The sequence below is a fragment of the Labrus mixtus genome, chromosome 3, assembly GCF_963584025.1.
Source record: "Labrus mixtus chromosome 3, fLabMix1.1, whole genome shotgun sequence".
In the NCBI taxonomy this organism is placed as follows: Eukaryota; Metazoa; Chordata; class Actinopteri; order Labriformes; family Labridae; genus Labrus; species Labrus mixtus.
In genome coordinates this window covers 32,719,271-32,746,407 of record NC_083614.1, presented here as the reverse complement: position 1 = coordinate 32,746,407, position 27,137 = coordinate 32,719,271, and the positions used below count along the sequence as shown (strand labels likewise).

Genomic DNA, 27,137 nt, shown 5'->3' with positions numbered 1-27,137 from the left:
TGAGTGTCCTTCAAGTGGCCGTGTTAAGGACTACTTGTGGATTCAGGACACTGTCTGCCGTCTGCTGTGTGAGCGAGTGGAAGCAGAAGGCATTAACTCACAGGGAGAAGAGAAAACAAGGCGAGACACTTGTTTCTGAGGAAGATGTGACTCAAAGGAAAACAGGACTGATTATGTGTAATGAGAAGTCCAGGAGCAGGACTCAGGGACCCCATCTATACCTGGAATTAACCTACATGTGTGTCTGCATACGTTCTCTGGATAATGAGCTATGATTACAGGTTTAAATCAGGAAATATCTGATTCAAATAAATGTCTGTTAAGTCAAGATCTTCCACCTAATGGTCATGTATCATATGGCCCACAGCAGAAAACAGGAAGTGACCAATTCCCAACAATCTTCATCATAATGCAGACTAGGTTAGATTGTCTTTGCAAAGCTCAAACAGTTTGTGTGATGTCTTACAGGAAGTGTACGGGTCAGTCAACACTCTCTGGGAGGTTTTCCCTCCTCCCCATCTCCTTCATGGCGGTCGGCAACAGTTGAGCAATCTTATATTTGAAAGATCATATACGCTGACATCCCGTTCCTAAGGATACTCTCCAACACGGCCTGACAAATAACATGATCTAAGGGTCAACACCAAACACCCTGAGTCTACATAAGAAGTTCAGTGTTTCCAGCTAAACAAATGAAGGTGTAAACACAGGTTGTTGTTCTACCTGTGTGTTTGTGTTTCTGTGTGTGTGTTTAACAAACAGATGAAGAGCTGGAACATGCACACAGGGATTCATGACAGCTTGGTGGCTTATATGGAAACCTGGTGTACTTAGTTTTATGAGCTGTCCCACATGCTTTCTGTCTTGTAAGCACACACACACACACACACACACACAGTAAATGAATAGTCGTTAATTAGCAGAATGAGCGATCTCCTTTGTAATGAGGCAGGGCAGCGACATTCTGGATTTATGTGCGAGTCTCCTCTGGTTTAAAAAACCTAATGCCCAACATCCATCACACTAACAGGGTTACAGTGTGCACATCGCTCTGTAGATTTCTGATACTTCTATTTCCTCTGCGTCTCTTTCTTCTGTCTTTACAAACCAAGCCTCTCCTTGCACACAGCGCGAAATGTGGCTCAGCCTTTATTGAGTCATTTAGACTTGAAGCTGCAGACCTCGGTCTCCGTTTCCAGCCACAGATCTGAGGTCAGTCAGAATCAGCAGATATGTGATCTCTATCGACCACATCAGCAGCCTGAGAAGATCCCATTACACCTTCTCTCTCTGTGCACTCCTTCCATCTCGCTCTCTTTCTCTCGCTCTGTGTATCAGCATTTTCTTCTTCTCGGTGTGCATTATGTTACCGACGATCCATCACACTGTGAATGCATCGATCTGCACTGAAAGGTATTAATAATTAGGAGGAAAGCCGCCCTGTTCTGTGGAGGGTGAGTGTGAGTTTGTGTGAATTTACAAAGAAGCAGCGGAGAAAAGAGTGTGCAGGAAATACTGATGGAGAGAAGAACACTTCAAAGAGAAACCACAGAAGAGCTTCTGATGACCCTGCAGATCACGTCCCTTACCACACAAGTATTGGTCATCCAATGAATTGACATAAAACACAAATAAACAGAGATGATGAGCCAAAACATCAAACAGGAACACCCACTGGTTTGTAAGTTAACTGGAGGAAGATAAGAAGGCGGCAGAACTCAGAACGAGCAAAACGGGCTCGATAAAGACTCCCAACTCCTTATTGAGTTTCTGTGGGTGAGCAAGAAGAAGAAGGGCCTGTGTCTTTGTGTGTGTGTCTTCTCTGTCGTAAGTAACCCCCCCCCCCCCCCCCCCCCCCCCCCCCTCACTACCACCAGCGCGACCTCATGTGGTGTGTCTGTCACACTCTGCTCTTTGTGGAAGATATCAAACAGACATACACACTCATCTCAAAGTGCAAATGAGAAACACCACACTGCTTCAAAACATCATTAACCAGAGCTCCCAGGGTGTGAGGACGACAAACACATACACACACACACACACACACACACACACACACACACACACACACACGCACGCACACGCACACAGAATCTTTAAGTCCCAGTGTCTCTGGTTCTGGTTTTAACTCTAAAGGAGGTACAAGAAGACAATTGTGGGTGTAAAAAAAGTGGATTCACAATGTGCACGATGAACAAACTTAATTGCAAGTAAATCACACTGAAACAGTTTTCTTATTCAGGCTCATCCTGCTGAAGTGAACCTGCATGAAGCCGGGCTGCAGCATACAGAGTACATCCCACCGTTGATCTGAGACTCAACAGATGAGCGGGTGCTACTCCGGGATGATATGGACAGTAAGTTAACGGTGTTTACTGTGACTATTCCTACGATTATTATACAGTGAAAGAGAATTTCCTGTAAATGTGGCCAAAGAGTAAAGGGAAATCCCATATTCTCATCATGTTTACCTTTAATGTTGTCAGTCTGTGAACCTATAGAGGACGTTTACATGTTTAGCCGCTCAAAAGTCTCCTTATTTATCTCTCACTTCCGACTCTGCCTGAAACACTTCATTTCAGCTGCTGTCTCTTTAAGGCCACACTCCTAACGTGCCCACTTTCTTCTGATTGGCCAGCTCTCTGGAAGCCTTCATGTGGGGGGGGGGGGGGGGCAGAATGCTGCAGGGCTGCCAGGAGAGGGCAGCTCTCCAGGTGTGGGAGAAGAGAGTCTATGTTAGAGGTTTCAGCAGCTTACGTCGAGGCTTGAAGCCGTCTGGTGAAACTCTTCAAAAAACTTTCAAATTAGGGAACTATGGTGTGATTTGCAGAACAAGTCGTTTAGCGCCCTCTGCAGACTCATCCTGGAATTACTCCAACATACGCACACACACATACACACACTAAAATCCTACTGTCATGGATCTCTCAGCAAATCATGCCTTTCATTTCCAATTAACTCAGTTCATGGTTTTATTTATTGGATTCTAACGAGCCAGCAAAATATAAAAAAACACACCATCTCTCCCACACACACACGGAAACACACACACTCACAAACACACACTTGACAGGTTGAGGAAAAAGCCAATAAAATCCTCCATAATCAGAACAGACATTTTCCACTTCCTGTTCAGACTGATGGAGGAAGTTCCGCCTCACTAGACCTCACTAATCAATCCCTGCACACAATCAGTCCACCTGTCAATCAGCGGCTGAGCCACAGCGCTGTGTGTGTGTGTGTGTGTGTGTGTGTGTGTGTGTGTGTGTGTGTGTGTGTGTGTGTGTGTGTGTGTGTGTGTGTGTGTGTTCAATAAATAAAACAGTAACCACTGAGAGCTGTCTGAGTGAGTCTGGAATGAAGGACAGGATTAGTGTGCGAGATCAATAAGAAGTGTGTCCTCTGTAAATAAGTTTGTGTGTGTGTGTGTGTGTGTGTGTGTGTGTGTGTGAGTCCTATTTGCTCATTCTGACATTCAATTACCTGCAGAGACATGTAAGAGAAGCAGGAAGATTTGGACTGAACAAAAAGATGTGATTCAGAGAAGAAGAAGAGAGCTGCAGACAGAAAAGAAGATGAGTTTTTCTTTTTCTAGTCAGCGGGGTACCAGACATCACAGTTTACAAAAAGAGTCACATACACACACTTGGCATACGTGGCATTCCTGTCACGGACACCACATTCAGACAAAAAGGCGTAAAGTTTGTCCTGGAGGCTGAAAACTAATCTGAGAGAGAGATAGATGAAAAATAAACAGAGAGTGACTGTGAATATGTGTTTGCTTTTCTTTGAGTCCTCCGAGCAAACATCCATCCTCAGACCACAGCACAGTTATTACTCTCAGGGGAAAATGAGATAAATCAACAGACATAGAGAGAAGAAAACCTCTCTGACAAGATTCAGCGGTGTACATTTACATTCTTTGAAAATGAAGGTTGTTTGGAGGAGAAGAGGCAGACGGCGGCAGAAACCACAAAACCAAAATCCCCCTGTGACCACCAGTTACTGTGGTGGTTTCAATCATCCTGTGAGGATCTTTAGAGGAAGAATGTTCGACTTTTTTATCCAGTAGATGTCGCCCTTGAGCTCCAGCATGAAACCAAAACAAACTGCTGTTTGGCCACGCCTCCTCCATACTGAAGCCTCCGCTCTCCTCCAGAGACACACCTCCACTCGAGTTCACATGAATCAGTGACGCGCAAGCGGCGGACACAATTTTCCTCATCTCCAGCTGCATTGTTGTGTTGGCATGCTAATGTTAGCACTCTTTAGTTAGCTCGTAGCTTCACATTGAATGTAAATTTACACAGAATGAGCGTGATCTTAACACACTTACATGACAATCATTATGCTTTCATGCCCGACTGATAAGTTACAGAGCCTTCCACATGGTCCTTAACTGCCACCGCAGACGACAACAATGCTATCCAGCCTGCCACATGACCCCATTGCTTTGTAAAGAACTCAGAAATCTCAAGTGCAACTCAGCCATGCACATCAATAAGCTTTAATAAATGGATCAATGGTTTGGAGAAATTTCAGTGTGTGAAAACAGACAAATCATTTTCCTCTCCCTGAACAAAATAAACGTGTTCAAAGTCTGAAACGCCCTCTAGCTAAATGTGCACGCTAATCAAACCCTGCTAAACCCTCGGGGCTCTCAGACGGTTGTTTATGTGTGAACGCTGTGCGAGTGTGTTTGTACGTCTGTATTCCTTCTTCTCTCACTGTGTTCTCTGTCGGAGTAAACAGTGCTGAGACCAAAGCTACCCGAGGCCTGTGGGGATCCACACAGCAGAGACTCTTTTTTTTTCATCTCTCCTCTGCTTTTTATCTGCTGTAAGGGAATAAATAAAGCCCGCATTACACCCAAATCTCACCCCGCCGGACTCACAAACACACCGTTTGTTGAGCTGAGTGCAAGTTTGCCTCCCGAAGTTAATCAAAACAAGCAGCCGAGGCTCAATGGAGCATCGATTTACACGGGAGGCTCAGAGCTCAACAGACACAGAAAAGAGGAGAGAGAATCGTCTCACGCAAAGACTACAAACACTTTCACAACATCTCTGACACTCCTGACAGTTGCCAAGGTGACAAGGACACACTGTGTTTCTGCAAAGTTAACGTGTAGGCATGTGTATAAGAGTGTTTATATGAGTGCAGGATCAGGATCTTTATCCTGCAAAGTGAAGGATAACAGGCCTGATGTGAAATGTCTTTGAAAACAACTGCTGGATGTACTGGCATACAATTTGTGCATTTTTTCCTCAGAGGATGAATCTTAAAAAAAAAAACGGGTCAAATGTATAAATATTTTCTCACAAACTCAAAAATATCTGAAGGGCAAGGTATCCTCTAAAAGTCCAGGATGGACCCCGCCTCTAACCTAATGACAGCTGGGATCGGCTCCAGCCCCCTTGAGACCCGAGCGGGACGAGCGTTGTAGATAATGGATTGATGGAAGTTATCCTCTGCTGTACTTTGATGTTAACTCTAACATAATATGATAACATGCTGAACGATGATATCTTGCCATGTTAGATGCATGTAAGCATGATAACAAGTTAAAAGTTATAAACCACATAATTAAAAGACTCTGTCTCAAAGAGGAATCTTTCCTTTCATGCACTTGAGGGATGAGCTGTATCTACTGACAAACTAATGAGGGTTACAATTTGAACCCTAATCATAGGTTTGATCTAGATTTCCACCAAACACACCCGTACATTATGGCGTTTTCACACTAGGCACAATTTTTTTAAACCGTGCCCGAGCCCTATTGCTCCTCCCTCCCCTCTCCCACGCTGGTCTGCGTTCACATTAGTAACATCGCCCACTACCCGAGTACAGGTGTGTATGTACACAGTCCGATACAGCAGGGGGCGGTATGCACATAGCTGGTTTGCAAATCCGCCAAAAATAAGAAAAATAAGTAACCATGGCAACCACTCATAGACTGAGTCCATCCTGCTAACTGTGGATTTTGTTGTTATTTCTGAGACGCCAACAACGACCCTCTTCCTACGTCCACATCGACCGTGCAGCTCAGAGGATGAACCGGGCCGGTGCTGCACAGATACGACGGTCATATAACGGTCAATTTCCTTATTTGATAACGGTTGCGTTTAACTATCCTGTGGACCGGTTAGGAGTAAGTTTGTGTTCACTCTGGTCAAATGAACCGGACTTTGGGGTCATGCGTTCTCAGATCTGGGCTCGGGTCCCTTGTGTGAAACCATCATAATTCTTGTTTAAATTTACGTCTTGCAGTCTTCAAAAAGAAAAGAGCGGAACAAAAAGCGAAGGAAAAGTTTGAATATCAACTTGAAGCAGGTCTTTTATTCCTCAGTTCTGAATAACCGTAACAGCAGAGGCTGAAAAATTATGCCTTGTTATGCCGCCTAATTATTTCAGAGAAATGAGTTGCCTGGAGCCTCGGCTGATGTTGTGCTTTGTTTTCCCTCGGTGCATTCCTAATGTGCACTGATCACACGCAGACGCTTAATTTTTCATGGTCTGCCTCTAATTGCCGTCTGCAGTCAGACACGCTGGATCACTGCAGGAGGTGACTTTTTGCATGAGAAGATGTGTGTGTGTGTGTGTGTGTGTGTGTGTGTGTGTGTGAGTGTGTGTGTATTGGCAAGTAATTAACTCAATATAGTCAAAAACTCGAGAGGAAGCAAATGAACCAGTTAAACCAAATTCTGGAGTGTATTTTTTTCTGTCATTTGCAGGCAGGAGGTAATTATCCAAAAAGAGTCCAACGGAAAAGAAAAACGAGGAGAAAATGAGCAACCCGTATGACTCCTGCCCATTAGCTGTAAAGTAGTGGAACATGTGCAGGGCTGGAGATGGACTCGGGTTAATATTTGCCTGCACACACATTGGAAAAGAAACACTAAGGTCCACTCATCCGTGGCTACATCTACTTTTCTGGGCTGGGAGGCTAAAAGCCTTTTGCTGCTAATCAGGTAGGATGTGAAAACCAAAAGTGTGAGGACAAAAAGGAGAAGATGGAGAAAAAAACAGGTGGAGAAAAAGGTAAGATTTTAATGCATGAGGACAGAAAGAGTGAGAGATTAACTGAAGATATTCTTGCAGACGAGTGTGGAGGTAATTAGAGGGTTCAGCAGCAGCTGACCGGTGACACGTGGACCTTGTTCTGAACACACTCCTCACATTTTCACCTGATTAAAGCCCGTCAAAGTGAGGGGGATAAAAACGTAAAGGTTGGCATCGATGGCAAACGAGGACAACACGAGAGCTCGAGTCTGCTTAACGAGAGCGTTTGTTATGAAATCAGTTCCCCCCCCAAAACAACTGCTGTGGTGCAGAAAGAGCTTTTATTATGCGAGACCAGTCGCTCGCTTTAATTATTTATCATCCTATTTCAAAGCGTGTCAGTAAGGACTGCAACAAGAGTAAGATCATAAAAAGGAAAATGGAGTTTTAGAGTGGCTCACAGTTTTAAGTTACAGCAGAGACACAAAACAAAAAGTAATTTGCAGGAGACCTTTTAGTACCCGATGCAGGTCACTGTTACGTCTTTACTCATTAAGACTGCTCATATAAACCCAAACTATTCTTTAAATAAGGGGATTTATCATCGATTTACTCCTTCATCCTTCACAAAAAGACCCTAATGGTGGAGTGAATCTGATCAGAGTTCTGATTCAGACTTCTTAGGTTGATCAGACACATTTTGAAGATTTAAGTAAAGGGGAAAACGTGTTTGTGCCCCGTGTCCACCATTCCATATCCGTACAGAAAAGAGCTAACTGTGCGCTCAGGAGCGTTTGCATGAAGCGTTTGTGCGCTGAGAATGTAAGCGCTGCACGTCCGTCCTGTCTCCATGACAACAGTCTGTTTACAACGGCCGCTGTATGACCGACACAGCTCCGTTACTTTTTACTGCATGTTTGATATTTGATGTTTATTTCCTGATCAGACACGGAGCGAGGAGGATGTAGGTACAAGATAATATCATATCAATATCATACATTTGGAGAAGATTGCCGGTGACATCAACAGCGCCATTCTGAAAAGTTGAAAGAGTTTTAACTTGAGCGCTCAGAGCGGACGCACAAAAAAAGGCGGAGCGCTCGGAAATAAGTCGCTAGGATCTGCGCTTTTTCTCTGAGCAGCCGCTTTCTGCTGCGAACGCTCTACTCATTGAAAAAAACTCTAGGTGGACACAGGGCCTTCGTCTTCCTTAAAGAAGATATTTTCAGGTTGTTTAGTTTGTTTGCTTGATTTTTTTTTTTTGTTGTCAGCTGCATTGCAAGAAAAACAACAATTGTGATTTGAATGCAACTGGGTGAAAGAAGCCGAATGGGCCAAGCAAAAAATAAGCCAATTAAATTTTAGATACGGTCGGACATTTTCAAACACATCCAAAACTCTTTGACTCGAGGGTGAGCATGTGTGAGTGCAAACGGACCGTTTTTATGATCTCAGTTTTAGCCAGACGTTTGCTGTCAGCCCCCTGAGATAAGCCGATGTGTCAGGAAATATTCAAGAAATGTATCCACAAGCGAGTGGGAGGGGCCGGAGGGCATCATGGTGCACGTAGAGGAGCTGCTTCAGACTTTTCTGCTTGCCAGCTTCTTTTGTTCTTTTGTTGATATAGTGAATATGTCCAACTACATGTAGCATTGATATAAAGTATTAATCGTCCTCACAGCACCGGCCTCTGTTGCTTTGTCTGCCATTTCAGTGTTGTAGTCTTTCTAGAACAAGCCATAACAATGTTTGAAATGCTTTTCAACCTCAGAGGATGTATTCATCCTTCAACTGAAAGTGTCATCTGATAATTGGGCCTCTAACATGTGGATAATTCATTATCTGACAGTAAACCATTTATCAGGACATGTTTCCATTAAGTTCCTCCCTCCCTCTGACAGCAGGTACACAAAGCTGTCCACTTCACCTCCAGCTCTAATTTTATCCCTCGCCCCCCCCACCTCCCTCTCACCTCCTCCGCCCCCCGTGTGAGTTTTGTTATTACACAGCGTGGCTTGATTTATTTATTCTGTCCGTCACAGCGCTGCTCTTTGGCCCTCCATCCCTCCTCCTGCATATTTTCCATCTCATCTCGGGATGCTCGGCTGGAGTTGTCGAAATCTCTTGTCTGCGGAGGTGTGAGATGTGAGTTTGGAAGTCAGAGCTGTAGCCCTGCAGGCTTCCTCTCTGCCCTTTATATCTCACAGAGGAGACAAACAAAACAAAACACTGCTCATATTTAGGAAGCTGCAGAAAGATTTCACTTTTTTTTTATCAATTTGTTTTTTGCTGCCTCATTGCTATTTCCAACAAACTTGGACTGAAAGTGAAGTTTTTAAAATGAACTCAAATTCAGACAAGCTCCCACTTGAACACAAGTATTGAGCTCCATAAAGCCTAAATAGCCTAATGATGAAGATCAAACTTAACCCTGTCACTGATTCTGACGTCAGAAGAGGACGTCTATCTGTGCAGCACTTTTGTATCTCAAACAGTGATTGGGGTGTGGATGGGGTTCCTCAGGGATGTGTTCAGGGTCCTATTATGTTCTCTTTTCCATGGCAAAATGAATCACAAAAGTAACTACTGTTTTACTGATGACACACAATTTGAGACGAGGAAGAAAGAAGAATCTTTGGATTCCAAACAGTCGCCTCACCGCTTGGTGCTTTGGACCTAAAACCTCAGTTTGTTTCGCAGTAGGGACGGGACAAAATATCAATACAGCAATATATAGTGTCGTCCTGACTCATGTGATCAAAATCAGCGCTCTGGATTCTCATTTGGCGACTTGTTCGTCTGCTGATCTGTTTTTACTAACATGTGAATGTAATAGTCCAAATGTTTGTTTCCTCTATATTCTCCTGACTACTTCTGGTGACTCGGTTGGCTGCGAAACTGAATTGTCCTTCTGGGAATGAAAAAAGTTGCCTGAATCTGAATCCTGAGCCTCGCTATGATACTGTAATGTGAATGCAATATTTCATGACCTCTCAAGAAAGTCGATCAAACTGAGAGAACAGCTAAAACCTCAAGCAGTGTTCCAAACCTTTCATAACCGGTGGAACATTCTGTTGGAGTTTCAAGGAGAGTCGGTATCTGCAGTGAAGTAGTTCACCTCTAAAAGCTCTCTCTGCTGTGTCTCCTCTCTGCTGCCGAGTCCAAGTTCAAACAAGGACACTGCAGTCGTCATACGGAGCCGAGCTCAATGGACTCATCGCTCACCTGGACCTCAGGTACTGTTGGCCTGCCAGCTCAATTCAGCTCTATCCTTTCTTCAAAAAAAACATCCAACGACTCTTTTTGAGTTTAAGCCTCTCCTCGTCAACTTAAAGAGGATGAAAACATGAAAGCTGAGAGAAAGGAAGGAAGGAGAAGAAAGTGAAGTGAAGACAGGGAGAAGGCAATAAAGTCTGAACGGAAATGCAGGAAAGGGAAAGAAACTTAAAACGGTAAGGTCTGAATGTTTTCTCATATTTCTCAAAGCCTGGTTCATAACTAAAGGGATTATACAAAGAAAGAGGAATGCATGGACTCATCCATATAGGAAAAAAGCTGCTCTGTTTACATGCAACACACATACAGGCTCTAACTCGTTCTGAGCATGAAGGACAAATGAGACTCAGCTATATTCATACACTTAGCATGACTGCATGCTGCATTAGACCTGATACAGCATGACGAATGATCTGAGGAGATTCCTTTAGAACTAATCCAACGGGGGTCCTTTATGATCCCCGAGAAATAGACTGTTAAAAATCAACACGGCAGCACCATTCACTTATTTAGACGATTAAGGCAAAATGATTCAACAGTGTCCTTAAAACTCTGAATCCATGTTCATGACATGTGTGTCCTTAAAGGAGAGTATGTCAAAGCAAAGCCTGTAGAAATATCTGTCGACTTTTATGGATGTAAATCTTCAGTTTTCTGAACACAAACTCGCTGAACCCCTGATGCCTTTTTTGAGATTCTTCAGATGGACAAATCTCACAATATCCGATCATTATATATCCTTTCCACAAGTGTTTGATAACTGCTTTTTGAGGGCCCAAGATTCCCTTTTCAGACGGGCCCTAAGTCTATCAGACGTCTTTACAATCAGACTTTCATCAGGACTAGCAAAGGCATCAGAAAGAATTCAGTTCCATCCATCCAGTCTTCCACTTAAAGGGATACTTCACCCATTTGCATTAAGCTTTGTATCATAAGAAACCTGTACTATTTTTGAATGGTCGTGCATCCAGCCCTCATTTTCCCCTGAGAGGGGAAAGATCTGTATGTCTTGTCTGAAATCGTATAAACTTTTGATCTAGTCGTTGAAAGGCGCTATTTAAATCTGAGGAATCCAAAATAACGGTGTGAGAAAATGTCCGAGGTGTGTGTGTCTAAATATACGGCGGGCATGTTTGGCCTGCTGTTTCTCGGCAGGTGAGGTCAGAGAGTACAGCAGCACAGTTTCCTCCTTCAGCGATGAATCATGTTCATGACAAGGACAACTGACAGCCCGCGGCAACATGAAGAGGTGTGTGTGTATATGTGTGTGTGTGTGTGTGTGTGTGTGTGTGTGTGTGTGTGTGTGTGTGTGTGTGTGTGTGTGTGTGTGTGTGTGTGTGCATGAGTCAGGTGAAAGTGAAAAGAAGCAGGACGGACTTCTTGTAGATATGAAAGTAGGAGATAAGCTGAGACACACACACACACACACACACACACACACACACACACACACACACACACACACACACACACACACACACACACACACACACACACACACACACACACACACACACACACACACACACACACACACACACACACACACACACACACACACACACACACACACACACACACACACACACACACACACACACACACACACACACACACACACACACACACACACACACACACACACACACTGTGCTCTCCTCAGAGAGAGTCCAAACCTTCTGCATGAGTCATCACAGCCTCGCCCTCAGTGCTCTTCTACTCTGCTGTGAAATCCTCACATCACATTCAGAGAGAAACACAAGTATTTGCTTCCTCGACTGGAGACATCCTTCTACAGAATTAACTGAAGATTACTAACTTCTAAATTAAAAGGTGATGGCCTCAAAAGAGAGCATTCAGACTTTAACTAGCTGTCTAACTCTGACAACTGTACAGATAAAGCAGTAAGCATTAAAGGTCACATATTCTGTAAAATCCACTTCTCCATGTTCCTCTAACTCTAACATGTGTCTCTAGTTCGTCTACAAACCCCCCAATGATGAGAAAAGTCCATCCTCTCTGTCTTCTGCCTGCTCCACTTTTCAGAAAATGTGTGCTCAAACAGGCCGTTTGGAGATTTTCCCTTCATGACATCACAAAGGGCAGTAGCCCCTCCCCCAGGTGGGTGACACTCCCACAGCTAGGTGTTTGTTCTGCCCTCTGAGTCTGCCTTCTCACCGTAAACAATAGGACATGGAGTGAGAAAGACTGAGTACACCCAAGCCCTTCTAGAGAGGGGGTGTGGTCAGACACATCTCATTTACATATTTAAAGGTACAGACACAGAAACAGCCTGTTCTGAGCAGAGCTGAAATAGAGGGGTTTATAGACATGATCAAATACAGGATCAGAGTGGATTCAGAACAAGAAACTTCACACACATGTTTTGAGGAGCTCTGAGACTTATTTACAATGAAGGAGGAGGATATGTGACCTTTAAATCTATAAAAATGGGATGGACTCCGGCCGAAGACGCCCTGCTGTAATGGGCTCATCATGAGCGTAAGAGGTTGATCACATGAATATCAAACCTCCTAACAGCAAACAGAACTGCACCTGAAATGTCTCGGTCCGGTTTGTTTTGATGTATAAATCAAAGATGGCCTCTTTGTTTCATGTGAGCTCATCCTGTGCTTAAACGCTCTGATATCAAAGTCTGACGAGCCGTTCGAGCCGCCGTCTCTTTCGTTGTTTCTGTCAGTCACGCAGGGGAGAGCGGGAAAGAGCGCAGCAATTATTCAACATGTTCTCATGTATATTTAAGCGGCAGCTGCGGCAGCCTGTTCCGTCCACAGCTCCAACACAACACAACACGGCGGATGGATGGTGAGGTCAGCGAGGCCGGGCGTCTGCAGACAGCAGGTGTTCTACACAAAGAACTGCCTACACACAAATCTGCTAAATTCATCTGCACTCATGGACAACATGCAGGGAGCAGTTTGTCTTGTTTTACTTAAATGACAAGAGACAACAAACCATACAACACATGACCTGTTAGTTATGGATCTTTGGAGGCACTTTGGGAAGTTAAGACAGAGCCAGTTAAGCAGTTTCTCAGCTGGAGCTTTCAGAAAAATTGTGTGAATTGTTTAAAAGTCAGGCCCTCCTCCTGGGCTCATTACCCCAAGAAGTGCACACTCACTGCAGGACTTAGCGCTTGTACCTACACTGCAAGCTACCTAATACAATTTGTTTTAAGGGAAAAGGCGATTATTTATTTTCTCTTCTTTGCAGATACGTCTGCGGCGGTCATATTCACCGGCTTGAATCGCGTCCAATAGCTGAATTGTATCCACTCCTCACCTGCTGCGCTGTCATTGGCTGGGGGTAACACACCAGCTCCCCGTCCAGAAACGTCCCGAGTCAACCAAAACAAACCAGAACAGTAAAATCCAGTCAGAGGACAGAGTCTCTGCAGACACAGTCACCACCACACATGCACGGAGGCCCAGAAGGGATGATGGAGCAGCTTTACCTTTTTACAAGTCTATATTTTATTTTGAAGGAAAAAGGCTTCTGACTGTATGGTTAAGATATTTGTGTTTTCTGTAATTATTCAGCAATTTCCTCCGTCAATGATTCTGTTTTATAGACTTTAACAAGCTCTTACCTGAGGTCGTACAGATTCTCAGGATGTGGATCAGTCAGAAACACTACAAGGAATATAATCCCAGCAGGAAGCAAAAATATTAGTCGATTACTCCTGGACTATTTCTACTGCAGATTTCTTGAGGTTAAGAATAAAAAATAAAGTGTGAAGTAAATAAATAAAGGAGAATGTGTCAAATAAATGCTACACTATCACTATAGTTTTGCAACCTTCTGTAGATGTTGCATGAAGATTTAAGATTTCCCAAAATGTTTCACTGTGTCTCTGACGTGATAATGTTTTAAGGCAGGTAGTGTCTCGGGACAGAAGGTGTGGAGGTAAAAACTCCTGTGTACTGTCTGACACGAACCAGAAAAACAACAAGGTGAGTGTTTTTTTTATTCACCTGACTGTGACAGTGTGATCTCCTTCCAACTCTTGTGTGCGTCTCCCTCCCTGCGGAGTCTCGCTGCCTTTAACGACGATGTGCCAAAAAACACTCGAGCGTCGGCTGCAACAATACAGCAGCACTCCGCTTTCATCTGCAGCCCCGTGCTCGGCTTCCAGCAGAGCCTTTCATTTCTCTCCCCCCCTCCCAAAACAAATGCTAATGCTATGCTAATCTGATTGTGTGTTATTGCAAAGTTTCAGCCCTCTTCAGTGGATGAGAACCGAGCTTTCAAACACACTCTGACTAAAAAGGATGGTTTTATTTCTTTATCCAAATCTCTGTGTGAGTGTGTGTACACACACACACACACACACACACACACACACACACACACACACACACACACTCACACACTCACACACTCACACACTCACAGGGGTTACCAGGCAATACTCAGTTGTCAGCCTTGGAAAAAAAGAACACACACATGCACTTAAACAGAAGTGTGTCAGAAGAACCAGCAGACCCTCGTCCATTAGTCAAGAGGTAAACACCATCTGGACATCCACAACACACACACACACACACACACACACACACACACACACACACGCACACACACGCACACACACGCACACACACACAGACACACACAAACTCCATGAGCTCCATTCATTTCACGTAATACACACACACACATTAACCTGACCCAGGTGCAAACAGCACAAACACAAAGAGACCCTGAGGGAGGATGTTTCTGTCCATTAACATCCAGGGAGGCACAGCACACTTTGTTATCCTCAGCGCAGAGGGACAATAAACACTTAAACACTAATCCTCCTCCTGCAGCTTTAAGGAGTGATGTCATGTCAGCCAGGTAATAGATCAACCTTACCTGTTCGGCAATCAATTTCACAGTGGGGATTTTACCCTTAAAAACATGTTCCACAGTCTGTGATGACACTGTTAGAGAGGTCTTATAACAAATATGTTTTCATGTAACTTCATGAACAGAGGTAGTGGTGGTGTAAAGTTATTGTATGACACTTAAAGGTCACATATTCTCCTCCTCTTCAACCCGTTTAAATAAGTGTCAGAGCTCCTCTTCAACATGTGTGTGAAGTTTCTTGTTCTAAATCCACTCTGATCCTGTATTTGATCATGTCTATAAACCCCTCTATTTCAGCCCTGCTCAGAACAGGCTGTTTCTGTGTCTGTACCTTTAAATATGTAAATGAGCTGTGTCTGACCACGCCCCCTCTCTGGAAGGGCTTGGGTGTCTCTGGTGTTTCTCGCTCCATGTCCTATTGTTTACGGTGAGAAGGCAGACTCAGAGGGCAGAACAAACACCTAGCTGTGGGAGTGTCACCCACCTGGGGGAGGGGCTACTGCCCTTTGTGATGTCATGAAGGGAAAATCTCCAAACGGCCTGTTTGAGCACACATTTTCTGAAAAGTGGAGCAGGTAAAAGACGGAGAGGATGGACTTTTCTCATCATTGGGGGGTTTGTAGACAGACTATTATAGAGTATTTTGCATCATATGTGACCTTTAACAATTCAAGGTTAAAGCTTGGCCATTGTGCTTCATACTGCTTGTAGCCAAAGAACATGTCCGACAGTATAAAGACGAGGTGATGAATAAGATCAAGTCGCAGCAGCAACTGAGAAACATCAGATGCTGTAGAAACCACAGACTACTAAAATAATAATACCACACAAGAGAAGAAGAGAGATGGGCAAAAAACACAAAAAGCAATCCAGAGGGGGCTCAGGTGTTCTTTCTAAATCCTAATGTGAGTCAATTCAAACCACGAGATGGAGCTTTAAGCCGACTAATGTGAAAACTCTGACAGCCGTGACCCTGAGGAGCAACAGCGCGCTGAAATATGATGTGCATGAACCGCTGTTTACTAAGAAGGAGCGTGCGAGAGAGAGGGAGAGGGAGGGAGGGAGTAAAACAGTAGAGACTGCCAAGAAAAAGGAACACATTAATAAGGTTGCCCTTGAGAAATATAATAACCTGCCATCATTCACTCAGCCAGAATAACTCTGCAGAATACTTTTTTCCCTTTCTTACGCGAGGCTGCAGCTTCCTGCTGGCTTCATCGAGCAGAGAAACACAGAGAGAGAGGGAGGAAGAAGCTCATTTTGAAGTAGTTTAAACAAACAACTCTCTTTAGCTTCAGGATTTCCAGTCCGGCAGCTCTCACAGGTGGAGCACAAACACAGGTCAAAGGTCATTTTGTAAAGTTTTAAGACATGTGATGGATGCAGTCATGGGTTAAAATGAGGGATGCATTTTAAATGTTCACAAATTAAGTGCAAATACATGTCACAGAGTATCATTGTGCTAATCAAACGTGCACAATGCACAGATGAGCAGGTGGAGTTTGTTATCTCTTTACTCTGATGCCATCTGCTGGTTGTTTTCCGACACTGTGTGGATTTAAAAAGGCTCTAAAGCCTCCTTCATTTTTCAGTCGGTTGATTCCTTCCCTTAGACGAAACAAAGTGTATTTAACACACACCCAAAAAAAACACTCACCGGTGCTGGATCGGAAATCAAACTGAAGGTAGGAATCAAAAAAATAAATGACCCGTAGGTGTGAATGTGAGTGTGGCTGGTTGTCTATCTCTATATGTCAGCTCTGTGTTTGACAAGCGAAACAGTCCAGGGTGTAACCCCGCCTCTCAATTATAGGAAAAATGGACAGCACTCCTAATTGTATTTCACTTGCCACAGAGACGTTTCGAGCAGACGCTCTTCTTCAGCCTGTAACTGGTCTCATTATATCACAGAGGGGACAAAACTACTTCTGCAAAACATGCACCTGTTCATGCTCGCACATTTCTCGTCCCTCTTATGATGCAATTTAGACTAGGTCCAGCTCGTTATGGGATTTTTACGGGCCGATAGAGATATCGATATTGGGGAGAGAAAAAAATTTGATTCCAACATATCGACCGATCTATATTCAATCTGTAGAAACCCTCTCTCTCTCTCTCTCTCTCTCTCTCTCTCCCCCTCTCTCTTTCCCTGAGTTCTCTATCCTCTGTCCTGTCTCTCAAATAAAGGCCCAAAATAGTCATCAACATAATTCATTAATTATCAACTGACGTGCAATCAAATGTTATATCTACTCTGTACTTACTGATTGAGAAAGAATGAAAATAACCTACACTGTAAAATAATATGTTTAGTTTAATGTGAATGTGGTTTAACTTCTACAGGAATAATCTCAGAGTATTTTATAATCCTGTTGTAATCCCCTCTACAACCAGCAGGGGTCAGAGAAGTGCAGCATATATTAAAAAAGCACACAAGGAGAAACCTGCTGCAGTGATGAGGAGTTCACTGAGCAGCATCCTCTTGACCAATTACACACACACACAAAATAAAACACAAGACACACACGCGCACACACATGCACGCACGCACGCACGCACACACGCACACACACACTGTCATTTCTGCTCCAGCTCTTCCTCTCAGCATCGAGCAAACAAGTGTTTCTGTGGATTACAATTGCCTCTGAATGTGTGTGTGTGTGTGTGTGTGTGTGTGTGTGTGTGTGTGTGTGTGTGTGTGTGTGTGTGTGTGTGTGTGTGTGTGTGTGTGTGTGTGTCTAAAACACTGAGTCATCCTCTGTCGGCCTCCTGCATTGAGCTGGCACAGTTTCAGCCCCAACAGGCAGGATCCATACGGAGACGGACCGCCTCCCTGTGAGTCTGCAGATCTCTGACCAGCTGACTTTAAACCAGACTTTTTTAAAGGGCCAAAAGCAGATTTTAGATTTGAGTTTTTAGATGTGCACCAAAGTAATATGATGACTCATATGATGGTCTGGGAAACCCTGCAGCAGCTTATTATGTCGGCTAAAATATTGGTGGCATTCTTTCACAAACAAACGAGGGTGGAGGTCAGATCCATTCATTGTAACTGAAGACTGAAGACATAAAAATCATTCAGAGGATTATTCTATCCAGGGCTCTGCATGCACACAGCCATCTGATATCTAGAACCGAGAGTAACCTCACACTTTGAGGAGTGTGTGCTGGTGTGTGTGTGCAGGGTTTAGGTAACTTACCAGTCCGGTGAGAGACGGCGCAGACTGTCCCAACGTTTGGCTCCTCATCCGGACCAGGTTGTTCGCCTCTCCTGCTCCTGCAGATATTCCTCCTATGGCCCCGTGGCCTCCGAATCCCCCCGAGGGCCCCTGCCAGGCCAGCTGACTGACACCGGCGTGCAGACTGCAGGACAGAGGCAGCAGCTGCTTACCTGAGAGGACAGGTAAACCGCAGAGTTAGGAAGATCTGCTTTCTGATACTATGACCCACAGATTTGGAGGATATTGTAAGGGTTAATTACTGATTTCATTGTTTAAACTCACTACAGCTCGGTGATTCAGAGTCAGACCTGACTACGTTTTTACATGTCTCCACTCGGAGTCTCTGGATGAGTTTCAAACCGGCTCAAAGTCAATCACAACCCAATTTAAGCACGCCCTCTTTGGCTCCCGGTGAGCCCTCAACCAAAAGAAGACAAAAGAAACACAAAGAATAACCCGGGTCCTGTGCTTAAAAAATACAACCAGAAATCACAGAGCTGCTGCTCCTCCTCCTCATGGGATTAACATCATGGCCTTTGTTGGGTTGGAATATGGAGGGTAATCTGTGGTTCAATTTTCACTTTTCAGATTATGGACATGGCAGATTGGCGGCAGATTAAGAGCATGAGTGATCACGAGCTACAGGACGACCTCAGCTAACTCCACTCCCAGGAGAAAAAAAAAACGTGATAGTTTTATATATTAGTTTTACATATTTTAGGGTCAAAATGACTTTGACTGTCTGTTTTTTTCCACTGACAGGCTCAGATTGTTATCCTTCTTTATAAAGTGAGATCCTATTTAGACGTCAGAATCAGGTGTTGTACACAAAACTCCATTGACAAAAACAATGCTTACGTCGAGCAGCATGGATAACGCTGTTCTGTCGCTGCCTCGATCAATTAGTTTGTTTATTGTGTTGCTGTGTGACTCTGTAGTCTCCAATCGGGTAGTTCAGATCCCAGACAATATTTGTCCTACACAAACTAACACAAAATAAAAAAAGTGTGTATGTTACCGGTCATGGCCAGGCTGCTGCGTCGCGCCCAGCTCTCATCCTGGCTCAGCTGCCGGTGCAGTTTGGATTTGGTGGCAGCGGTTGCTGCCGGCGACAGGTCGGGGTTACTCAGCTTCCTGAAGAGGAGAGGAGGCGGAGCTGCAAACTCCTTCTGCAAAGAAAGGAGAGAGAGAGAACATTAGCATGCTAATACAACAATGCAGGACACAGGTGATTGCAGTTCGAGCAGAGGACAATTTTGGAATATTTAGAGCCATGCAATGTGCGAGCTGTCTTTGTTTTCTTTATACCATGGCTGCAATTATAATTAGTAATTAGTAAGAGAAAGAAAAAGAAAAAGAAAAAAAACACAGAAATTATAAGTGATTAAATGTCATGTAGTTTTCAATCAAACACAGAAAACAACTCACTATGACCCCTCTCTTGTATAGTTTCCTTTTATTTTCTAATCGTTATGATAATATTTTCATATATTTAACCCCCAAATGAAAGTCGGCCTTCCTGAGTATGAAACAAATCTGAGGACTTACAGTCAGAGCGTACAGAGAGTGTGTGAGGGAGCGGGCTGAGAGCCAAAATAAAGTCATAAAACACGACACTAACCACTCACTGACACCACATCTCCTTCTCACATAGTTACAACACACAAACGCACACACTTGTCTGAACAGAAGACACACACACCTGTTTTCCTCAGCATGCAACAGGAGCAGTTAACAGTTAGCATTAGAGGCAGTATGAGCGGGCTCTCTGTGGTTAGGGATGAACAACGTGTCAGCAAACAGCTGCAGAGCAAGCGGAGAGTGTGATTTATAATTCAGTCTGTGGGTGTAATGAGGGAACAGTTCCTCTGGACTTCCTCGATATCCCAAAAGAAAGCTTGGGGAAAATGCAGAGGAAATAACAGCACACATGCACACACACACACACACACATACACACACACACACACACTGAAGGTCTGTGTGTAGGATTCTGCTTCAAACCGTTTTGGAAACGTTTCTGCTCGGGTTATTATCCGCCTCTTTCTTCCTCTCTGTCATCTGTTTTGCCGGTGGACCCAGCCCGTTTGACGAGACTTTTCCAGGAACATCTGGACAGCCCACGTTAGCACACACACACAAACATAGACACACACACGTGCATGCACACAGTTCCCAGATGGCTGCACATGTGAAAGAGCTTTAGTGAAAGCCTCAGTTACCTTCAACCTGTTTCACTCGAAACCCCTCGGATGGAAACACAAACAAACATCCATTAACTGGAGCTGCAGTAAATTATCTGCTGCAACAGAACATCAGTGATCAACATCAACATTAACACATGACGCTAATGGACTAACGGTGTCACTTCATGTCACATCAGAGCAGCTGCTCTCATCTACAATCACAGCCCGATGCTGAGTGAGTCAGACAACAGCTTCACACACTTCAGTTGCGTCCAAGTCCAGGGTGGTGAAAAAACTCAACGCGCTCTCTTTTGCAATATCACAAACATTTATGACAAATCTGCACAGAGAGGAGCATCAACTACGCTTTGTACAGGAGATGAAATATCAGACTTGATACAGAAACACTGCAAAATCTAAAAAGCCGAAAAGTCTGCTTCATCTTCAGTCCTCGTCTAACGGGTTGCAGGTTCAACTCCTCCCTGTTCTTAAATACTATCTAGAGCTATGCCCTCATCTAGCATCTCCATTTGAGAGGATTGCTGAGATGCAGAGCTGCATGTGATGACTGACATGACTTACATTTTGCTTCTTTAAACATGATCAGAGCAAACATAACATCTCTACCTTTCAAACATAACACTGATTGTTGTGCATTATTTCATCCCTGTTGACTGGCTGCATCAGTTGAGAATAATAAATTAAATTAAGATAATGATGCATCTCTCTCTCAAGGAAAACAACTCAAATGTAACGCCTGCTGAGCTCTGCAGCGCAATGAATACATTTAGAATCTTTTGTCACAGCCTGTTCGTCTACTGCAGCTCTTTATTCCACCAGCAGGGGGCAGACAGACAGTACTCTGCAGAGGGAGAGAGAGATTGCAGACAATCCGATGAGCTGAGCTTCCTGTACACACTGAAACTGAAATCTATAAACACTGAAGACAGTTTAGAGGTCAGTGTGTGTGTGTGTGTATGTTTGATTTACAAGAACTGTCACACAGTTAGCTTTACAAGACTTTAGTTGTCAACACACACACATATGTGCGCACAAACACACACACAGAGAAATCCAAACTATAAAAGCCAAGAAGTGACATTGTGAAGTAAACACTAGTTTTGACATGTCAGCCCTGCTAAACATCAACACATTTTCACATCATCCAAGTAATTAAAGCAGAGGAGGAGAAAGAAACACACGGTTGCTTTTTCTGGAGAGCCATTGGTGCAGCCGGTTAGCTCAACCTGTCACAGCTCCATCAGAGTAAAGAGCGAGCACACCTGTCTGTCTGATATTCACAGAACTGATGTGTCACCTGTCTGCAGACACAGAGGAGTGTTTTATCTACTGGAGTACAGACGTCCACATTCATCCACAGAATCCAATAAGGACATTTGAAATCGACTTGTACTGGCCATAAAAGGCCTGAGCGTCAACAATGAGATGACTTATAGCTTTCAGTGAACAGACACACACTGGGGTTCAAAATATGGAGCGCTTCCAAACGAGCTCTCCTTCATCAGATGCAGATGTATTACCTGATGAGCTAATGCTTATAGACTCATCAGTCCACTTTCAGTTGGATGAATAATGCACAGTGAGCAGAGTGGCCACTGCTTCCTTAAATCCTCTATTTAGCATTAGCATTGATAGCATAAGAGCTGTCTTCAGACATGGGGAATTGCATCACGTTAGCGTGCTCTAGTTCTAACAAAAGTGACAGGTTCATCCCTACAAAAAGCCCCCCAAGTGTCTTGAAGGGGTTTGGTGTTGCTCAAGCGACAACCTCAGGTGTTGAAAAATGGAAATCTGCAAAAATCCTGCAGTTCTTTGAGTGTCCACTAGAAGCTGGCTGCAGAAGCACCAGAACTCACATACACACCCAATCTAAAAAAAACTGTTTTTACAGCAGAGATTCACATGTTTACAGCGTGCTTCAAAAAACACAAATAGGTCTGATTAGCTCATGCTGTAAATTCTGGGCTCACAGATCCTGACATATTCATGCTTGATGTCTGAACGTTTTCTGGAGCGCAGTGCATGTGTGGAAGATTTAGTTCTGCATCCATTTTGCAGCCACACTCGCACACCTTGAGAGCTTTGCATAATATACTCTGATTGAAGCTTCAAATGAGGGATTCAGAATGTGTCAAAAAGAACAGTCTTTGACAACAGGGGTGACGGAAATACACCTGAGGCAGTGGACTAAAATAATCCAGCTGCTTTTTAACTGAAGATGACTGTCTGATAAACACTCCACCAAGCGCTCAGCGGGGAGTTTGAATGTGTGTGATCCATGTTTTCCTTTGATACACAAATAGATCAGTCTGCATCAACTGTAACAAAAGGATGTTCAACAGAGTGTCACAAAAATACCACAGGAATGTTTTCCAGGACACACACCGAAAGCAGGAACTTCATGAACAAATTCGACGTATGTTTCCTAACACCAAGAGGGAAGTAAAACGAGGATTTCATCATCTTCTTCTTCTTCTCTTTTTCCTCCATCTTCCCCCTCCTCCCCTCTGTGCTCCAGCTTCCCTCCGGACTCGTGTTCCCGCTGAATCACATTTGGGCCGACATTCGTCTTTTGTCACATCCTGCAGAGAGCCGCGCCGCACTTTAATGTCACACGCACATGTACAATCTATCACATCTGTCATCCCGTGGGGCTGAAACTATGAGCTGCCAGCTGAACCCAGCGCTCGCAATCCCGCACCAAAAAAACACACAAAGAAGAACACAAAGATGAGTGGTGTTTGGTGCATTAACGGAGGTTAAATAAGTTGAGGATAACCACAGACTTTAGTGATCAGCAAATTTGCATCCTTGACTGCAGCACAAGCCCACACAGCCAAAAAAAAAAGAAGCTAAATCAATCTTGTGTATTGTGTTTCTGGCAGCAGCAGCAGCCCAGTGGTCCAAAACGTGATTTAAAAACTCTCTTGGCTGCGCGGTGTGTTGACTGTCGACTCCATCAGCTCCAATGGTTTGCGATTGGATTTTAATGCAGTGGACGGATGCAGAGGGAGATGGATGGGAGGGCATTACACAGCACAGTGCATGTGTGGTGAAGGACTGCACAGTGAGTTTGTGATGTTTGTGCTTTGTTTGGGGAGGAAAAAGTCACAAAGGGTGTTTGTGTGCGGGGGTGAAGGCCGACCACCAGCGAAGAATTACAGCGCTCAATGTCCAGAACCAACCACACCTCGACAATCAGCACTTTCTGTTTTGCATTTTTCCACTTTAATCTTGCTGAGTGGAAACATATCCTGAGCTGCTGGTGTTTGATGTTTGCTGTCAGCAAACTGAGGAGCAGACAGAACATCCACAGTACAGTCTGTACCTGCTGCTGCACATCTTTCAACACCTACACCTGTCGTACCTCAAAGAGCCATCAGAACAAACATGATCTGAATATTCATTATCAGCCTACAAGCGGATTTTAAACCACATACTTACTAAGAGCCTCAGTCAAAATTTGTATCATTGTTTTAAAAACTGTAAATGCATTTTTGAAGGCTTTTAAAATTGTATTTTTAAAATCTTTTCTTCTTCTTAAAGGAGCGATATGTAACGCTGGCACCTAGTGTTTAAAATGGGTACTGCAGTCCAAACTCTAAACATTGTAGAGAGCTGTCTCCCCCCGCCCCCTCCTCTCTAGAGTCGATGCTCACGCAGGTTGCCATGTGGCAGACATTGAAGCTTCAGTGTTTAGCAAACTTTCCTAAAAAGCCTCTGCATGTTTCTAATAAGCTCCACGAGCAGAAACGTGCTCAAACTAGGATCAATATTGGAGATGCTTTTGAAAAATGGAGAGAGGTTAGAACACAGAAAGGTTTACAGACCCATGCAGAGCTGGATAAACACTGAAGCTTCAGAGTCCACCACATGGTGACCTGTGTGAGCATCGACTCTAGAGAGGAGGGCGGGGAGAGACAGCTCTCTACCATTTTTAGAATTTGGACTGCAGTACCCATTTTAAACACTAGGTGTCAGAGTTACATACTGCTCCTTGGAATTTTTCCAAGAATTCTGAATAATGCTGAAATAACATTTTGGCAAACAGCATCCATTTTCATTCCTTTATTGCCATTAAAAAACATATTTTGAAACTATTTTTTGGAGGAGCTGATGGCCTACTGGTTAAGTCACACCACATGTACAGAGGCTGTAGTCCTCCAAGAGGGCAGTCCGGGTTCAAGTCCGACCTGCTGCTTTTTTCCTGAATGTCATCCCCCTCTCTCTCTCTCTCTCTCTCTCCCAATGTCTCACTCTATCCATTGTCATATCCAAATAACCCAGGGAAATTTTACTAATGTTCATCAATATGTCAAATGCTACAATCATCAATCAATTGATCAAGAAGATCTTAGCAGGTTGTCTGTCTCACAAAAAACTGATAAATGTTTCGTAATCTATCCATAAAAAAAGTTTTCATAAATTAACTAAACACAAGTTTGATGGATCCTTTTTGTTCGTACCAAAGCAAAGCTTGTTTTGATTGCCAGTCCTAAAAAACATTTAGGAAGGTTGAAGGTGATCAGTGAAATTATGAGGGAGACACGAGTCTAAACTTGATCCCTGCAGTGTGTGTGTGCATGTGTGTGTGTGTACATGTGTGTGCGTGTACATGTGTGTGTCAGTGTGAAGGTGAACAGGTTAACAGCCTGCCTCAGCGAGCTGAGAGTATTGAGCCTGTTACATCATGAGAATTACCACATGTGTGTCTGAGCAGGATTACGTTGCATCATGTGTGCTTCCTGTCCGTCAGCGGGGGGGCGGCATGCAGTGCTGCGTCAGTGTAAAGTGTGTATAAGTGTGTGTGTGTGTGTGTGTGTGTGTGTGTGAGTATGTGGCTGGTAATCGGAGCTGCTACAAGTGCTGATGTGTTCCAGCTGTGTTGAGGCTGAACCAAGGTACTCTGGGGGGGAAAAGGAGGGAGGGAGAGTTTTGACAGGAGGAGAAAAATGTGAGGAAAGGGAGCAGAGACTTCTGACGGATGGATGTGAAATATGGAGGGAGGAGTGTAAAGTGCGGCAACATAAATGCTGCCTCTACTTAACTGGTATGTGAAGTTTGATGGAGAAGAAATCACGAAATCGTGCCTTAAATCTCCCAAAAAACAACCCACAGCTAACACCACGGCGGGACAATAACATGATTTAATGAGCTTTACGACTCCGTGCTGTAAAACTCATTCATGCCTCGACGTGAAAGAGAGCTGTGAGGAATGTTATTACGACTTTTTTCTGTTTCCATGAAAACAACCACAGGTCAGGATTGAGTCCGTGTCGAGAAAACATGACTCTTCTTGGCTGCATGAAAGCGGAACGTGATGCCAGCTGAGCGTGTCTCCTCCAATATAAGTAAGCAGTTCTTCTTAATGACGCTTTAAGTGGACTAAATGTTCCTGCAAAGAGGAACATAGAAATGTTCTTTCACTCACACTGCTCCCAGCAAGTGAAACTGGATCGGATCAAGATGATTGAAACAGACTTTTATGATTAACTAATCTGGATTACCAGCGCTCTAAACGGGACTACATACTGCATACTTTGTCCACAGGGGGCGCCAAAGCACACACAGATATGAAAGTTCCTCACAGACGATTTGAATTATATCTTTCAGGATTGATAGAGCTATAGGGTGGATTATTATATCAGTGTTTCCCACACAGATGATACTCGGGCGGGCCTCCCAGGTAAATGTATTTATTATTTATTTTTGACCTGTTTTTATTAATTTTTTCATTCATTCAAAAAGTGCAGGCTAGCTCATGGCTCCGTGTAGGAAGAGACGGGAACCAAGAGAGCGAGAAAGGAGAGCGAGCGCGAGTGAGTGCAGACGGGGAATCATGAGAGTGATTATCTCTGCAACTACAGATCTAGGGTGCCGGATAGCCTAGTGGTTATGTCGCGTGCCCCGTGTACGGAGGATATAGGGGTTCAAAGTTATCACAACACACTTTTGAAACATCCAACATCTCAGGTGTAGTCAGATAAAAACCAACACTAGATTACCTGATCTTTTGAACAATTACTCTCAAGATTACTCTCAAAGACAACTGGGTCCTTGACTGGAGTGAAATTGATGATTTCTGTATTCACTGTGTTCCAGGAGACATCAGAATCCATGCAGAGTTATGTGGTTAAAAGGTAACGGCACAGCTTCCCTCCTGTTGTTAACGGTAACTGAAAACACAGAGACCATATTACAGCCTCTGGATCGACTGCAGGTTTCATTCTTCTGACAAACCTTGAAGCAACGCAAACGACCTCAGCGCTCAGAGCCCTCGCACACCTCGGAGAGCGTGAATTTACTTTCAGAAGGGATCTGTTCTTTCCAGAAAACATAGAGCGAGCACAGAGGAGCCATTCATCAGACACGGTGTACAGTCTGACCAGACAATGTTTCAGCAGAGTGTGAACTACACGGCTCAGGAACCCGGACAAAACATGCACACTTTACACTCAGTTTAGGTAGCAATGCTGTCACATTAAAGATATAAAAGACTAAATCTAACATTTCACTGCTTTACATTCAGTAAGACTCCCATGACGGCTAAACTGAAGAT

The 27,137-nt window shown here is 43.9% G+C and overlaps 1 protein-coding gene and 1 long non-coding RNA gene across 5 annotated transcripts in view; one reads left to right on the top strand and one right to left on the bottom strand.

The window, feature by feature from the left end:
* The window catches only part of LOC132972089 (uncharacterized), a 473,300-nt gene that overhangs the window by 143,470 nt on the left and 302,693 nt on the right, over positions 1 to 27,137 (top strand). The gene's annotated exons all lie outside the window — the stretch shown is intronic.
* Positions 1 to 27,137, bottom strand: part of mast2 (microtubule associated serine/threonine kinase 2) — a 168,540-nt gene that overhangs the window by 117,944 nt on the left and 23,459 nt on the right. For all 4 annotated transcript variants that reach the window (XM_061034950.1, XM_061034951.1, XM_061034953.1 and 1 more), the window contains exons 2-3: positions 19,390 to 19,540; positions 18,351 to 18,541 (exon numbers count right to left, since the gene is read on the bottom strand). In XM_061034950.1, coding sequence (XP_060890933.1) covers positions 18,351 to 18,541; positions 19,390 to 19,540 — 342 coding nt within the window. The remainder of the gene's footprint in view (positions 1 to 18,350; positions 18,542 to 19,389; positions 19,541 to 27,137) is intronic.